At 34.2% G+C, this 17,181-nt stretch overlaps 2 protein-coding genes across 22 annotated transcripts; one reads left to right on the top strand and one right to left on the bottom strand.

Annotated features, from left to right (window-relative positions):
- Positions 1–783: 783 nt before the first annotated feature.
- Positions 784–5,243, bottom strand: LOC141677670 (uncharacterized). 21 transcript variants are annotated; one of them, XR_012557491.1, is made up of 11 exons: positions 4,972–5,243; positions 4,740–4,787; positions 4,142–4,288; positions 3,782–3,936; positions 3,590–3,694; positions 3,295–3,489; positions 2,873–3,151; positions 2,365–2,498; positions 1,511–1,738; positions 1,260–1,301; positions 784–1,157 (listed from the first exon to the last, which is right to left on the bottom strand). XR_012557491.1 is itself a non-coding variant. In XM_074483692.1 (11 exons), exons 8-11 carry the CDS (start codon positions 2,377–2,379, stop codon positions 977–979), a joined length of 396 nt encoding a protein of 131 aa, XP_074339793.1. In that variant the 5' UTR covers positions 2,380–2,498; positions 2,986–3,151; positions 3,295–3,489; positions 3,590–3,694; positions 3,788–3,936; positions 4,142–4,288; positions 4,740–4,787; positions 4,972–5,237; the 3' UTR covers positions 784–976. The 21 variants fall into 21 exon arrangements, 14 of the variants coding, with proteins under 14 accessions (XP_074339793.1, XP_074339784.1, XP_074339792.1 ...); XR_012557492.1 differs by having other exon boundaries at positions 784–1,050; XR_012557494.1 differs by having other exon boundaries at positions 784–982.
- A 6,121-nt stretch (positions 5,244–11,364) lies between these two features.
- Positions 11,365–12,151, top strand: LOC141680187 (glutathione S-transferase T3-like). Its single transcript, XM_074486481.1, has 2 exons — positions 11,365–11,784; positions 11,969–12,151. The coding sequence occupies exons 1-2, from the start codon at positions 11,365–11,367 to the stop codon at positions 12,149–12,151; spliced, it is 603 nt and encodes a 200-aa protein (XP_074342582.1).
- Positions 12,152–17,181: the final 5,030 nt, after the last annotated feature.

The raw sequence follows: 17,181 nt of genomic DNA, 5'->3' as shown, positions 1-17,181 counted from the left end.
ATCAATAGTTTTTATTATTGTTGTATAAAAACTGTTAACAATACTCTCTGAAAGTATGAACAATTATCCTTAAAAGCTGTTAGGTTATGGAAATATATAACAATTCGTAACATGTATAATGTAAACATAATTTGTGCTTATATACTGCACAGTTACACAATCAATGAGAAATCTTATTACAATACAATAAGGAATCCTATAACATATCCATCTATTTATTACTACAATAAGTAAAATCCTATACCGACATATATTTTGCAAATATTTCCTATTTTTGATATATCCTGATTTCTAGCTTGACAGATACTAATATAAGTAAATACAGATGACAGAAGCTGATAAGCAAATATTGATAGTAAATAGTGATGATGTCATCACTGTCAAATACTGATATCAAATGCTAATCAATAAACTGTGAATTCACGTAACACTACGCCATAAATGGCCTGATGTAATGCCTTTCTACTGTTACAATAGGCCCGAAAAGCATTACAATAGACCTATTATAACAGTAAGGGGCGTTGCACTTGCGAGTATTACATCAGGCCCCCTATTATAACACTTTAGCTACATATTATAACAGGACTAGAAGTATTACAATAGGCCCCTAATGTAATACTGCATTGCTAATTGTCACGTTTTATAGATGTTACATTAGGTTGAAATTATTTTACAGAAGTAGGACCCACATAATCTAATGTAAGTAACACTAGTGTGTTTTTATTGTGCAATAGTAGGTTTCATTAATGTAATGGTACAATATATAAAAAAATTACACCAAAATAAATATAAAAGTTAATTCTATAAAATTTGAGATACATCTTCTGTTTAGACAACAATCCCAGTCACAAATATGCGATGCTATACAACAATTCCAATAGCATTATAACCAAACTTATTAACTACATTTCCATAACATTCTCAAAATTGATAATACATTTCTGTTACATTCTGCTTCTTTCCAAATGTCATGCCACTAGATCTGCAAATAATAGGTTAATTGTAGCCGGCTTTGCAAGATTGGGAGTGATTTTTGCAATACGTAGCAACCTAAAGAGAAGAAAAGAGAACGCCGCAAAAGATAAATCTACAGGTAAAAAAAACTATAAGAAAATGGTTGACTAATGCGAGGAACACTCCTGAGTGACTCTGCATCCCTAAATCATTTAAGAGAAAGCTCAGAAACTAATTTCAACTAACAAAAAAAAAAATATATATATATATATATAAAGAGTGAGATTAATTAAAATGTAGTTTACCTTACAATGAATAGGCCTTTCCAAGAAAAAACAGAGCTGCAGCTGCACCAACACAACAACCAACGCCAGCCCATGTCACCATATCATCAACCATATTTATTATCTAAGATACTCGAGAATATCGAAAAAGGAAAACTATACTTTCCTCAAGATAGATAATTTGTACATATCAAAGTTCAAACCCAAAGAAAAGAATCTATACAGTCATACTGTTGAAACTCCAAGTAAAAAATTACAAACTCATTAATTACCTTTTGAGTTCCATTTGACTTGTTTGCATTTGATCCAAACACAAGTTTACCCTGAGACTGGCATGAGCTACTTTGGGCACTAGATCCTGAAGAAGGCTGTCCCCTGCCATTGGAAGTGACAGGTTGCTTGTCTCTGGCCTCAGAAGAGGAAACTGGTGGAGGCTCATATTTCAAAGCCTCCAGTGAAAGCATTGAACTTTGGCAAAGCCTCTGCTGCAGCCTCTTGACCTGAAAATATTTGCAACATTGATTTATGCATGTAAGACACAAAAATATATATATCATTTAGATTAGTTGTATGTTTATGGTTTAATTAGATACGGGTTTAATTAGATACGGAAAGTGGAAACAGAGGGAGGGAGTGTTTACAAGCTTGACTGGCAATGAAAAAAATTATTCAAAGGACAACACAGTCTACATGACGTGAACCGACACCTGGAGTAAGGGGATTATAATGGCACTCTCAAGAAAATAACATTACTAGGAGTCCATGACAGAGTAAATGCAATACCTTATAAACCCTTGCAGCACATAAATCCTTTATTTTTATTTTGATATCTATTTTGATTTGTATCTGTTATATATACGAACTTGATATTATACACTCATATGGAACGCTTTACATTATTACATCCTACTCATAAATTAGACGGCATCCTACTTCCATAAATTAGACGGAAGTTCTGGAAGAGCATGAACGTCATTCAACGTGCGTTGGCTTCGCTGTCTATTATAGCAGTTGGTGCTGAAACAAGTCATAATGTTAGTACTTGCTAGTACTAACATTGACATTATTTGTCTAGAAAAGTGAACATTAATCGACAGAGTTGTGACGAGTAAATATGTAAAATTACCTGAAGAAATTCCATACACTGCGATGAATGATTTCAAGGCTGGCCATAATTGTAACTATGCTTTGATGGTGTAAAAATGAAAACTTCAAGTCCAATAGTGTTTGAAGACATGCAAGCCTCAACACATTCATGGCCTGCATAACATGTTGATTTATTAAGCACTATATCAATAATAATTTAGACGCAATATGTTCCTACAAAACCTAAAAATATCCTAGGAAAGCTTTAATAAGTGTATTTTATACTATATTTAATCACCCCCTTCACTCGAAAACCCATTTTTTGGTTGAAAGGTGGACCACTGGAGTCCATCTTTGGGGTGATAATTTATCTTCTTATACAGAATTAATCGTAAAAATGTTGGGAGTGGGCAAGGAGTCGAACTTGAGATCCTGACATTTGAAGTACTCAACTCTTCAAAAACCTTAAGGTTCAAGAGTAAGGTGTGAACCGGATCTTATATTTTATTCAAACATAGTTGATAAGTTTTGCAGGGGTAATTTCTAACCATCGCTCCGAAGTATACAGAACTATATGGAATGAGTAATTTGTCTCTCAACCAACGGTTCTTGGATTTGCAGTTAAGAAGACCCCAATCATGAACAAGATCCCAATACGTACTATATGCTGCTGGAACTCCTGATGCAATCCAAGCTATAACTTTCCATTTTATAGTTTGGTTGCGAGTATAAGCTGTTCTGGTTGTAACAGCAACAATTGTTGCAGAATATTTCAATCCATTCCATCCTTAACTGGTATCTTTTTCTTCAAATAAACGCCTAAGACACTAAAACATTCAAAAAGCAGATTATTAATAATTTCAAATTTGCAGACAAATATTATATAAGTTTTCATAGTCTGCAGGAATGCGATGTTAACATTTTAAGCAAGTATATCTATAATGTTACAAGGATATAAACCAGAATTTACCTGAAGAAGACGCCAGAAATATGGAGTCCCAGCTACTATGATGTTGAATGTATTGTAAACATCATTTGACCTGCAAGTGTTTTCTCTGACTTTGTATTTACCTGAAGTGTAATAACAAATGTAGAACTCAAAGCTCCGGAATGCTTGAACTTGGCTAGTGAATTGATCTGCCAAGAAAAAATCTGCAAGTACAACCTTGCATGCACAAAATTAATGATTACATTAGCTGACATGTATCATCTAAGACTAAATTTGAATTTGTATTGGTTACTTTACTTTTTACTTTTCTTAATACCTTGTATAAAGGAGCACAAACATGGTGAAGAATGCAAGTGATTAAGAAGTAGCGGCTGGACCGATATATGATGTTGAATGGGCAGATTATAATAGCAATTACAAGCTGCAATATACAAGTTTTGGTTATTATATATACATGATATACTAATTAAAATTTGAGACTGAGAGATGAGTAATTAAATAAACTTACAACAACCTGGCAGGAAGAAGCTCTATAAGCGCTTTGTACTCTCCTGTTGTGGGATCCATTTCCATGTCAAGGTTTGCTAAAACACTGCTTACTGCCAGCACAGAAAGACCAAAGCTCACCAAGAGGTCTTCACGGTAGCCTATTGCAGTACCTACCTTAAATCCAAATATAAATGAATAGCTGACTTGATATTGACATAAGAACACAAGAACATAGTAATAAAATAAAGTTCCATCTTTTACAACACATCAGACCTTTAAACACATTTCACAAGAGAATAAGCACAAGGTCATTTAGCAAAAATAGCATAAGGTGCAAACTGTATGGAATTGATTATTTGACAGACAGCACTGAACTCACTAATGTCTCATGTGAAAATATAGCAGGGTTCTCTTCATTTTTCTGCAAAATCTCATTATAACGACGTATATAATGAATCTTAACCTCCCTTTGTTTAATATTTTTAGCAGTCCTCATTTTCTCCGGTGACTTTGGACACTCAATTTCCTGCAAACAAACCCCACAAAATCTACATTTCATTCATATGACCTCCAGACCGAAAAAACAAAAGAAAAAGACTCAACACCATGGCCAAGATCCGTCTTTATTATATTGTCTTAGTTACAAAATTTTAAGTTTCCAGCTCAGGAGAAACTTTGAATCTGTATACAAACATAGCTTATTAGACTATCACATCCTTTATTTATGTTAGTAAGTTGTAGTTCAGTAGCAACATTTGCAATGCTAATATATGTGCTTTGAGTTACAAGAAATCTAATGTTTTATGACATATACATTAATTTTTCGCATATCTAAATGTTGACAAGGGGAATATATAACATTTGGAAATCATAATATATGAGCTTTCTCCAATTATTATAGGTAGCTGATACACAGATTGCCCATTTAATTTTAAAGCTGCAATAACTAAAAAAACTGTGTGCTGTTAGAGACTTACATAGGGAGTTTGAACTGCTTCATTCACTTGACGCTTAACAACAAACATCTAACATCCAAACAACAAAAAACTCATTCAATAATCAAAACAATTCCAAACTCATTCAATCCCAGAAACACCCAAATATAAAAAAAAAACCACAAGTAATCCAATCAAACAATAACAAACTTCACCACAATACACAATAAATTGAAATTGTAAAATACGAAAGAGAGAAAAGATGCACGATTACCTTGACATAACCAATAAGAAGCTTAATTAGGGTTTGTAATCGTCTAAATTAAACATCAACGGAGAGAATTCGTGTGTAAATCGATTCGATAGAGATCAAATTGCAACAAAGAGATTAGAAAGAGATTAAACTTTGCATCTTTGAGCATATTTTTAGAGATTAGAATGAATTGGGGATGAGTCTACTTTATCTTCTAAATCGAGAGTTTGGAGGGGATTATAGCCAGGGGTTTTCCATTTGGGGGGAAAAGGCCGCCCTTTTTTTAGGCTCTTTTTTATCTTCTAAATCTGTACAATTTTGTTTTTTAATTTTAATTTTAACTAAAAAGCTATTATTTACTTAATTATTTATATATGTTATTTAAATGTTTTTTATTTTAAAAAATTATATAAATATAATATTATATGTTTTTAAAAAGAAATTTATTAAATTTTAAAAAATTAAAATGTTAAATATAACATTCTATAGTTATGAATAATCAAAAATATAATTTTAATTTTAATTTTATGATAATATATTTATTTTAATATTTTTAAAAATAAAAGAGTGATTATTGTAACAGGAAGTGTGGTGTTACGTGCTATGCAACATGGTAACTCATATGTTATAATAGCTTTATACCTATTGCAACTAAATACTTGTAACACTTTTTAAAAAACACTGCATGAGGTCATGTAGTGTTAAGAGATGGCGCATGTTTTAGGATTTTTGTCACCTATCTAGGACTTCATTATTTTATAGCCTTTTTCTTTACTTAAGGTATGATCACTGTGATATTCATCTAAATATCATTTCATTAGTTTAGTTACATTTAAGAATTACATAAAATGACCTAATATACTAATCATAAAAGATTAAAGCACTAAAAAACAAGTTCTCTTATTAAATTGCCATGTAAGCAGAGGCGGATCTAGGGGGGTCCAGAGGGGTCCCTGGCCCCCCCTTAGTTTCAGAATATAATCAGAGTAGTATACTAATGTACTGCTTGTCATGGTAGCCTAGGTGGTGTTCAATCGTGGTGTTTTTCCTGCAGACCCGGTTTCGAAACCTCTCCTCAAATAATTCTATAACTTTGTTTTTTGTCTTCTATTTTCTCTTCTATTTTTAGTATGATATGTGATGCATACAATTATTCCGAACCTTATAATTTCTCACTAGTTTTCAAAATTTTCTCAAATTTTACTAAAATAAAAATATTTTTTTTCCTTTATTCCCTTGTGTTGTTTTAATTATGTATGTTCATGTGTACTTCGTTTTCTGTCTTCTATTTTTAACCTTCTTCTCCGTCTTTTTTCTCTTCTATTTTTTTCCTTTCTCCCCCCTTGTGTTGTTTTAATTATATATGTTAATGTGTACTTTCTTAGTATGATATGTGATGCATACAAATTACTCTGAACCTTCTAATTTCTCACCGTTTTTCAAAATGTTCTCAAACTTTACTAAAATAAAAATATTTAGGATTTAAACATCGGCGCGATAAATTTTTAGGACCCCCCTGAAAAAAAATTCTGCGTCCGCCACTGCATGTAAGTAATATAAAGTAATACTATACAATAGGTTTTTTATAAAATTTGTTCAGACATGCTTCTTTGACTAACATATTTAGCGGGTGAAAATAATTTTGAACTTTTTTTAAAAAAGAATGATAAGTTTGTTGGATTTTTGGATGATACCTTTTTATATTACACAAAAATTCTAAGAAACTTACATATATTGCTTATACTATAGAACAAATTTGACAAAAAAATCATAAATAACACTTGAATTAGATTCATGATGTTTTCATTTTCATGTAGAACACAAAATACTTATACAAAAGAAATAAAATTCTAAAAAAAATATAGTAATTATGTTTCTACTATAAAACACATAAACTGTACTAGAGCGCTATGTATAAGAGTAGACATTAGTTGTCAATTTAAAGTTTTTTTATTATAACATAGATTTCATACAGACAAACTTACGTATCAAAATTTTATAGTAGAATAAAAAAGTATAAGATCGAATTGAGTAAATTAACTAACTATTGAAGACTCCATTTTCTGATTCCACCGTAGAATTTTAATATTTTAGAATCTAATTTTAATCTTTTCGAGTCTAATTATAAAAATTAACAAAATTGCAAATAAAAACTACTATGTACTTGTTATATTTTGATTATAATATATAATGTAACTAAATTAAAACTAATAATCAGATCTATTGCATTCAAGTTAGATTTTGATTTTATTCTAAAATACTCGATTACAAATTAGATCTACAATACACTACACAACTTATATTTGATTCTATTGTTACACATAAAATTATAGTATTTGATTAAGACTTAAACCCACTAAAAATATTAAAATACACATGATTAAAGAAATTATGATTATACTGTATAATAAAAAAATACGCGTCTTTAAAATTTAAAGTACCAAATACATGAATACAAATATGTATGATTCTAATATATAATAAGAAAATACCTTTATATGTTAGTAGAAACATTACAAAATATCAATTTTCAGCTACAATTAATCTCAAAAAAATGAAATTCGATGTTGTTTGCTTTGGCCCTCACCCTTTGGCTCAGGCCATTGCGCAGTTTTGTGAGCTTTCTCTACAAGTTTGGTATCTGGATGATGGAACTATTGTTGGGGATACCCTTATGGTGGCCAAGGCGTTTGATATTATCCGGGCTGATGGGCCGGTTCGTGGTTTGTTTTTGAATATTGATAAGACTGAACTCTTTTGGTCGGTGGAGGATCCTCGAGGACGGGTGGATGGCATTTTTCCCACTAATATTTCCCGGCCGCTTAAGGGTGTCAAACTTCTTGGGAGTCCAGCCAATGTCGATGCAGGTTTTTGTCATGATTTGGCTTCTCAAATGGTCTCCAAGACTATTGCTCTAATGGAGGCTATTCACAAGCTTGAGGACCCCCAGTGTGAGCTTCTTCTTCTTCGCAATTGCGCAGGGGTTGCAAAATTGTATTACACATTACGGACTTGCCCACCTCCGTTCTTTTGGGAGGCCCAGATGCAGTTTGATCAGGCTTTGCGTATTTTCCTGAGAGGATTGTTACTGGCTCTGGCCCTGGTTTTGGGGATTGGCAGTGGAGGTTAGCCACGCTCCCAATCAAGTTGGGCGGTCTTGGCATCTTATGTGTAGGGGATGTTATTCGTTATGCCTTTCTCGTTTCTCTCCTTCAGACTAGTGCATTGCAGACTCGGATTCTGTCGAGTTCAGGTATCACAACGTGTGGTTCTTCTTTTCAATGTGCTCTTGATGATTTCTCGGCCCTTTGTGGTGCGAATGCTCTCTCTGGCACCACTAGCTCTCCTGCCCCCAAATTGATGAAGTCTTTGGCAAAGAGCTATTTTGATGTCATTGAGACCAGTCTTGCTTCTCATTATATGCCAAGTCTCCGTCAAATCTCTATTCTGAGCTGCATTCACGCTCCTCATGTTCAGGATTTCTTGTTTACCATCCCTATTGATGGGTTAGGGCAGAGGATGAACCAACGCCAATTTCGGGCGGTATTGTGCTACCAGTTTGCAATTCCTTTATTTACTGAAGGCACCTTGTGTCCGAGTTATAATGTTCACAGGATGGACCAGTGGGGCGATCACGCAGTTCACTGTTCAAGTGATGTAGGTGTGAAATTCAGGCATAATTTGGTGCGCGACATTCTGGTGGATATCTGCTCCAAGGTTAGCGTTCCTGTGCGTAAGGAGACTCCTTTGGGATTTCTTTCGGATGCTGGGCAAGAACTCAGACCTGCAGATCTATTGTTGTTCAATTGGTCCCAAGGTAAAGATGCATGTCTGGATGTGACTGGTATTTCTCCTTTTGATGGTGGGGGAGTGAGTTCATGGGCTGCTGTGGTGGTGTTGCTAAATGCGGTGGAAAAGAAAAAAAGCAAGTATTCTAGGATTTGCGCTGACCATGGTTATTCGTTCATCCCCTTTGCCTTCTCTACTTTTGGGGAACTAGATACGGAAGAGTTGGATGTTCTCTCGCGTCTCAAGACTCTTTCCATTATTCTCTCTAATAATGCTAAGAGTGGTGTTTTTCTTTTTCATAGGTTAAGCTTTTGTATTTAGAAAGGGGTGGGAGCGCAACTTGTGTCTCGACTCCCTTCTAATTTTTCGAGTTAAAAAAAATGTGGTGAGTCAAGTCGTTTGAGTCAAAAAAAAATCTCATTATGATGCATACAATTTTATCTAAACAATCTACGTCTGAAATTAAAACGTAAATGCATGCTAAAAATTAGCCTAAAAACTAAATTAAATATAATAGTATGATAAATTGAAAGATCGTTTAGTTACGCCCCAATTCAGCATATCTCTGCCTGTTGTAAGTGATACAGATTGAATAATATTGTCCAATGAAGTTGTTTCCTCTCTTTCCTATACAGAGAGAGCTCTTCCCCATATGAATGTATCGTTATATTTGTTTGCAGAACAGAATGTAAACATATCCTTTAAAGAACAATTATGAAAATTGCTAAGAAAAAATAGATTTTGAAAATTGAGACTAAGTAGCCCTATCTAATGCCAGCAGTAGGGATGGCAAAATAATCCGATCCAACGGATACCCGATCCGAAACCCGAAATTTTGGATTTACCGAACCCGATTTTTGAATTTGGATTTGGATATGGATTTAATTTTTAAACCCGAAAATTTTTGGATTTGGATTTGGATATTAGGTATACCGATCCGAAACCCGATTCGAAATCTGAAACTCTATCCGAACCCGATCTGAACCCGAAATCCGAAAAAATCCCGAATTATTATATATATATATTATTTATATATATAATATTAGAATTTTATATGTTACACATTATAATATTATAATATTATAATATATGTATATATATATTAATAATATACATTATACATATTATTATATAATTTTTAGAACATATATTTTTATATTTATATTAAAAATTAACTAATTATAAAGTTTAATTAATATAATTATTCTATCATTTAAACGGGTGATAAGGTTTATAAGGTTAACAAAACATCTTTTAGTAATAAATCTAAAAAACTGGGTATCAATTGAGTTGATTTTTTTAAATATTATCTATACATATAATAACACAATTAATGATGTAGTGTAGTGGTTGGAGATGACACGTTAAAACTCTTTCTCTACAAGTCGTGTGTTCGATCCCAAGCACTTGCAATATCAATAATTATACAAATTTTCAGATTTTGGATTCGGGTTCGGGTTTCGGGTTCGGGTTTGAATATCCAATTCAAAAAATTTCAGGTTTCGGGTATACCCGAATCTGATCCGAAATCCGATGGATCTAGTTTGGGTATTCATTTTTGGGTATTTTTTGAGTTCGGGTCGGGTTCGGGTATGGATAAAATTTTCGAGTTTGGATATGGATTCTACAATACCCGATCTGACCTGATTGCCATCCCTAGCCACCAGTCCATCCAAAATTCTACTAATGAACCATCTTTAATTGACCATTTCAAATTACTGAAAAATACAATCTCAGTATTTGGCTCTTTTGCTGTATTCCTCGTGTTTTTTAAGATTGTAGAGACATCTCTCAAGTCCTGAGAAGCCATATATAACTACTCCATCTGTCTCATTCAATTATATACGTTATTTTTCGGCACATTTTCAATTCTCCTTTAAAACATAACTCCATTAATTTTTTTAAAAAAAAAATTCTGAATAAAAGTTTTATGTTTAAACTTTTATTCAAAAAAAATATTTCCAAAAAACATTATGAAACTATGCCTTAAAGAAGTCTCGAAATACGCGCAAATAGTAAACGTATAGATCCCGGTGGGACGGAGGTAGTATATAGTTAAATCTTACTGCCATACTTCCCTACTACAACCATGCGCCAAAGACAGTGTTTATCATAAGACAATTTACGGCGCCATTTAGCAAGATATGCTATATTCCTAAGGTTAGAGCAACTCCAACCATCCTGAACTGTTAGCCAAAACTTCCAGCTGGCAGTGCTACAGTTGTATTTTTAGCTATTCTCTATAAATAAAAGGGCTCCAAGAGTGTAGAGCTGTTAGGTAAAATTATAGAAATCTCAATTTCATCCGCTATATCTGTTGATTCCCTTCTGGTCCTCTATATTCAGCCAGCTCATCTAGCGCTCCTCCTTCTCCCGCTCTTCCTTCTCCCGCTACTTTTACTTTTGTGCTACAAAGGTATGATTTGATCTTTCTTTATCAAATTTTGTTGTAAATTAGGGCTTTAGATTTATTCCATATTTATTTTGATATCATATTTATATGTTCTTTCTAAAATCACAATCACGTGTTCTTGTAATATTGGATTAGGGTTTTGATTATTACAAAATTGGGGATTTTTCAGAAAATTTTCAATTCTCCAATAAGTTGTGTTCTTTTTACAGAAAATGGAAGGCTCATTCGTATCTTTACTCAATGATGGGTCATTTGAAGATTTCTTATTTTCTCAACCTGCTTCTCAATCTCAGCCCCCTTTTCAATCCGAACCTCAACCACAAAAAGAAGCTGCGAAATCAAATAAGGGAAAACGGTCAAAAAATTTCTTGACTGAAGAAGATATGTTGCTTATTTCTGCTTGGTTAAATATTAGCGTGGATCCGGTACAAGGTAACAACCAAACACATACGTGTTATTGGGATATGATTTGGAAATATTACGACGAAAATAAAGAAGGTCTTCAGAGTGATCGAACATCAAACTCCCTGTGTAATCGATGGTGTACAATTAATGAAAAAGTGGCTAAATTTGTGGGATTCTATAATCAAGTTTGCTCAAAAAATCAAAGTGTAACAACTGAGCAAAATAAGGTACTCCTTAGTGTAATTAATTTCTGATTGAGATTTGATAATATGCATTGTCTGAAGCAAATCATTTCAGTATTGTGCTTAATTACAAAGTTTATAAATTCAAGAGAAATTATACAGAGTCTTAAGTCATTGTATTAAATAGAACATGGAGTTTAGATTCCTTCCCTTTCGGGTGATATTGCAGATTGATGAAACAATAGAGACATACGAGACAATATTGAAGGAGAAGTTTATGTTCATACGTCATTGGCATGTATTGCGATTTTCACCAAAGTTTCAAGCTACTATGGATAAGAAAAACAAGCCGGGTAAGGACAAGGAGGCTTCCTCACAAAGTGTTGACAGTCAAATTCATATCAGCTTATAATCTGATGAAATGATGGAACGTCCTATTGGAAGGAAAGCTGCGAAGAAGTTAAAAAGGGTTGCAACTAAGACAAAGAATGACGAAGGTCTGGAACTTCTAAAAATAATGCAAAAGGACTCACTGGCTATTGCTTCTTCACGAAGTGAATCAGTAGCCATGAGTTTGCAACTATAAAAAGAACTGATGCAATTACCAAATGAGGACTTGCAACTACGTTTGGCAAAAGAGGAGCGAGAAAGACAGAAAGAGGAGCGAGAAAGACAGAAAGAGGAGCGAGAAAGGCAGATTTATGAGGGATCCATTATGGCAATGGACACTGGAAAAATGCCACCGGATCAGGCTAAATATTATGATGCCCTCAAAGCTAGAATCATGAAAAATTTGTAATAATTTCATTTTTGTATTTGATTTTATAAAATGCGGCTCTTATGTATTTGTTGGAATATTATAGCTCATTATTTCATAAGTTACAAGTTTGATTCTATGTATAAGTTACACAATCCTACTTATTCATTATTATAGCTCATTATTTCATAAGTTACAAGTTTGATTTGTGTATAAGTTACACAATCCTACTTATTCAGTAGATTGAATTCAATGTACCAGTAGATTGAATTCAATGTACCAGTAGATTGAATATTTAACTCATATCACCACCATGAATTTGCCAAAGATGCTCCACAAGATCATTTTGCAATTGAACATGAGCTTGTTTGTCTCGAATCTGCTGGTGCATTTGTATGAATTCCGGAAGGGTATTTCCATGATGCGGTATCCGAGTAACAGTTGGTCCAATATTTGTATCAAAGTTTTTTTCCTCCGTATGTAATTCTCTTTCATCTTCAATGATCATATTATGTAATACTATACAAGCTGTCATAATATATTTCATTGTACTCACATCCCAAAATCGTGATGGTCCACGAATCATTGCAAATCGAGATTGCAAAACTCCAAATGCCCTCTCAACATCTTTTCTAACAGATTCTTGTGCATTTGCAAAATACTTCCTTTTGTTACCTAGAGGTTTTGAAATTGTTTTGACAAAAGTTGGCCAAGAAGGATATATACCATCAGCAAGATAATATCCAATATTATATTCATGTCCGTTGATGGTATACCTCACTTCAGGTCCACGACCTTCAGACAATTCTTGAAACAGATGAGAGCGATCTAATACATTAATATCATTTAATGATCCCGGTACCCCAAAGAATGAGTGCCAAATCCACAAGTCTCTCGAAGCTATTGCTTCTAATATAATAGTTGGTTCATGAACATGACTAGTATCCATACCTTGCCAACCAGTTTGACAATTCTTCCACTTCCAGTGCATATAGTCAATACTACCCAACATTCCAGGAAAGCCTCGTTGTTCGTAATCTGCTAACAATCTAGCCACGTCTTCATTAGTTGGCCGTCTTAAATAATCAACTACGAAGACTTCAACTATTGCTTTCACAAATCTTTTTAGACTCTCTATTGTTGTGCTCTCACCAATTCGAACGTGATCATCAACAGCATCGGCTGCCGTTCCATATACAAGCATCCTAAGTGCAGCTGTCACTTTCTGAAGCGGTGATAGTCCACGCATTCCCACTGGGTAAAATAATTGTCGTGAGTTGTAACCGGTTCTTTAATTCGTAAAAATAATGATCTGCGCATCCGAAATCTTCGACAAAACTGTGTATCTATATGTATGTGTATCGGAAAAATAATCATGATACAGTCTAGCATGACCTTCTACTCTATTTCGATCAATAACACGGTGGTTAAATGTGGAACCACCATAACGCGAGTCGGAATTTGCTCTTTGTTGCCGGTTTTGAAGGTAAGCAACACTCATGCTCATTCTTACTTCATGTTCTTCTTCTTCTGCTTGCGTAATATCAAGAATCATTCGTGTGGTATTTTCCATTACAAATGAATATTTTAGAGGTGTGAATGAATTTGAGTTTGTCGTTGTTTTGTATTTTTTTTAGTTCTGAATTATGATATTTATAACCATAAAAATATGACCGTTGTAATGCAGTTGTTGGAATATGACCGTTGGAATATGGCCGTTGTAATATGACTGTTGAAATATAACCATTTGAATTTGAAAATAATATTAAAATACTGTTTTTGAAATATAGCTAACCATTATAGCTAACACCATTGGAGCACAACACCTTACAGGTTCAGCAAATTTTAGTTAATCATTATTTTACAATATTTTAGCTAACCAATATAGCTATCCCCCTTGGAGATGCTCTTAAGGTCTTTAAAACCTAAATTCCCTATTTTTCTAGGCAAAATTATTTTATTCTAGCCAATTAAGTGTAGCTTTCTTTAAGATTGTCCAAGGTCATTAACTTCATTTCCTAAAAAACTTCTTTTACTTTTCAATAAGTGTTGGATTACATTGCGAGGTGCCCTGAACAAGTTGAAATTGTATACTTGCAAGTTGTTAGAAAGTTGATTTAATAAAGTATCATTCTACCAGGCTTTTTTAAAACTCTACATTTTCAACCCGAAAGTTTAGTTTTGACCTTCTTTATGATTGGCTCAAGAACTTCTTCCAAGTGACTAAAGAGCCCAAGTCAGCACTTAAATACGAAGGAGGGTAAGAATCAACTTCACATCCAATGAAGCTGACCTAACATGAGCAGATGCAGAGTCTATCTAGAAGTGTACAAAATACTCTTCACGCTCGATATCAATCCACAGATGCTCAGAATAATTTTAATTCTTCATATAAAATGATCTATCTAGACTGTTCGTGTACATAGAGTTGTTATCACAATTTATATGATAGGGTACTGCAAATTGTAACAACGTATTAAAATAAAATATGGATATTAATCTTTTACTAGGCACGTGACCAGGAAGGGAATGTTACGTGGGATCATGTGCACAATTAGTTGGGTGTTGATCATCAGTTGTTTGACAAGTGTCCAAGTCTATGAATAAATACTGTTGAGAGAGGAGAGGAGAGGGGTACTGGAATGAGATTTGTTTTCTGTTTTGTCATTTTCCTTCCTATAGTAGCTATGGAGATTTGTGGAGTTCTTGTTAATATACGAATTAGTCTTGTTCTTTTCATTTACCAGTCTATTTTCTGTGTTTATTTACTGTATCTGCTATGCTTCTGGTTACAAGTGGTATCAGAGCTTTGCCTTCCTTGGCTCTAGCTCACAAAGTAAAGGCAGAAGGGACTCGCTTTAAAATCATGGATGAGCGTCTTGTGCTTCATGATGGTAAATTAATCGAAGTACGTGATGGATTAAGCAAAACAAGAGTCGAGATCTCTCACCAGTCTCAGATCTGACCCAAAAGTTCAACACTAGATGGGATGGAGTAGAGGGTAGAATCGATAAATTGGGGAGTAACTTTGCAGAGCTCAAACAATTATTGTTAAATTTACAAGGCTCAAAGAACGGCGAGGCAGCTACAGGAGTGGGAACTTCTACTAGGAGAACACCAAAGACCAGATCTACACCTACTACAGAGGTATCTTTTTTTCCCCAAAATATTTTTTACCGTCCCACTATGCAAGTCCATACTCTATAGTAGCTTATACTACACCCATCTATAGAACTCCACTATCTTCACCTTTTGATTCACCACATACACAAGCTATTATTAATCCCTTTAGTGATGCACAATCCATTCCCTCATTATATGTTCCCTACCACACTATGCCTCTTCTTTCACAAACAGGAGCTTCAATCTTGAATGTTCATCCAACGTTACACTATGCTCTACGTTGGTAACACCCATCCCTCACCAAAACCATCAATTATTTATACTTCCTCTTCACTACCAGTCTTATCAACACCCACCCCATACGAATATTACATCCCAGCAAATACTTCAACACATACACTACCAACCACACAATTCCCAGCTACTGAACCAGCCAATGTTTAATCTTTCACTGAAATTGGAATTCCCTCGCTTTGATGGTACGGACCCAAAATGTTGGATGATTAAAGCGGAACAGTATTTTGATTTTATCAATATGGAAGAATCAAGAAAAGTAAAGCTACCAGGTCTCCAATTTGAAGGGAAAGCAGCAATATGGTTTCGATTGTATATGACTGGGAGGCTGTTGATGGATTGAAAGACATTTGTTAATGATTTGGTAGTAAGGTTTGAAAACCCGGAAAATAGGGATGTTCGGGGGCTGTTTAATAAGCTCAGACATGTGGGTACAGTGGTTGAATACGAAGATAAGTTTGAGGAGTTACGAGCATTAGTAGTATCTAAAAGTAAGGGGTTTAGTGAAGAGTATTTCATCCCAAGCTTCATGAGTTGTCTAAAGGATCACATTAAAGGATCAGCGAGGATATTTCATCCTCAAAATCTAGCAGATGCCATATACTTAGCCAAGCACGAAGAAGCTAGGGTGATGCATGGGCAGTCATATCAGTCAGCCAATTGCCTGCTAGTATATCAAGTATGAGTTTTGGTCAAGAACTTAAAAGTACATTGGGTTCAAAATTTACAAAGGTCGCTACTAAGGAGACTAGAAGGCCTAAGTCAACTCTTTCTAGTAAATAAATACTGCAGAGAAGAGCTCGAGGCCAGTGTTTTCATTGTGATGAACTCTACCACCCTGGCCAAGAGTGTAAGGAAAGAATTTATATATTCATTGGGGAAGAATCAGACGGAATAGAAGAGGGAAATGATGTTCCTGTCAACCAAAATTGTGGTAATATGGTAGAAGAGTATGAAGTGTCTGGTGAAATCTCTATTAATGCATTGGCAAGTAGCAAATCAATGGGTACTTTAAGGCTGCAAGGAAGTATCAAGGGGAAAATAGTGAGTATTTTGATAGATAAAGGATATACGCATAGCTTTGTTGATTCCAATATAGTGAAAACACTGGGAATTACAGCAGAAGTGGTGGCTCCCTTACTGGTGACGGTAGCTGATGGCTCGAAAGTGATAGTGGATTCTAGCTGTAAGAATGTTCAGTATGACATTCAGGGCCATAAGTTTAATAGTGAATTACAGTTATTTCCCTTGAGTAACTCAGACATAAT

This window comes from Apium graveolens, chromosome 8 (genome assembly GCF_009905375.1).
Source record: "Apium graveolens cultivar Ventura chromosome 8, ASM990537v1, whole genome shotgun sequence".
Lineage (NCBI taxonomy): Eukaryota > Viridiplantae > Streptophyta > Magnoliopsida > Apiales > Apiaceae > Apium > Apium graveolens.
The sequence above is the reverse complement of the archived record's forward strand: the minus strand, read 5'-3'. Positions and strand labels throughout refer to the sequence as shown.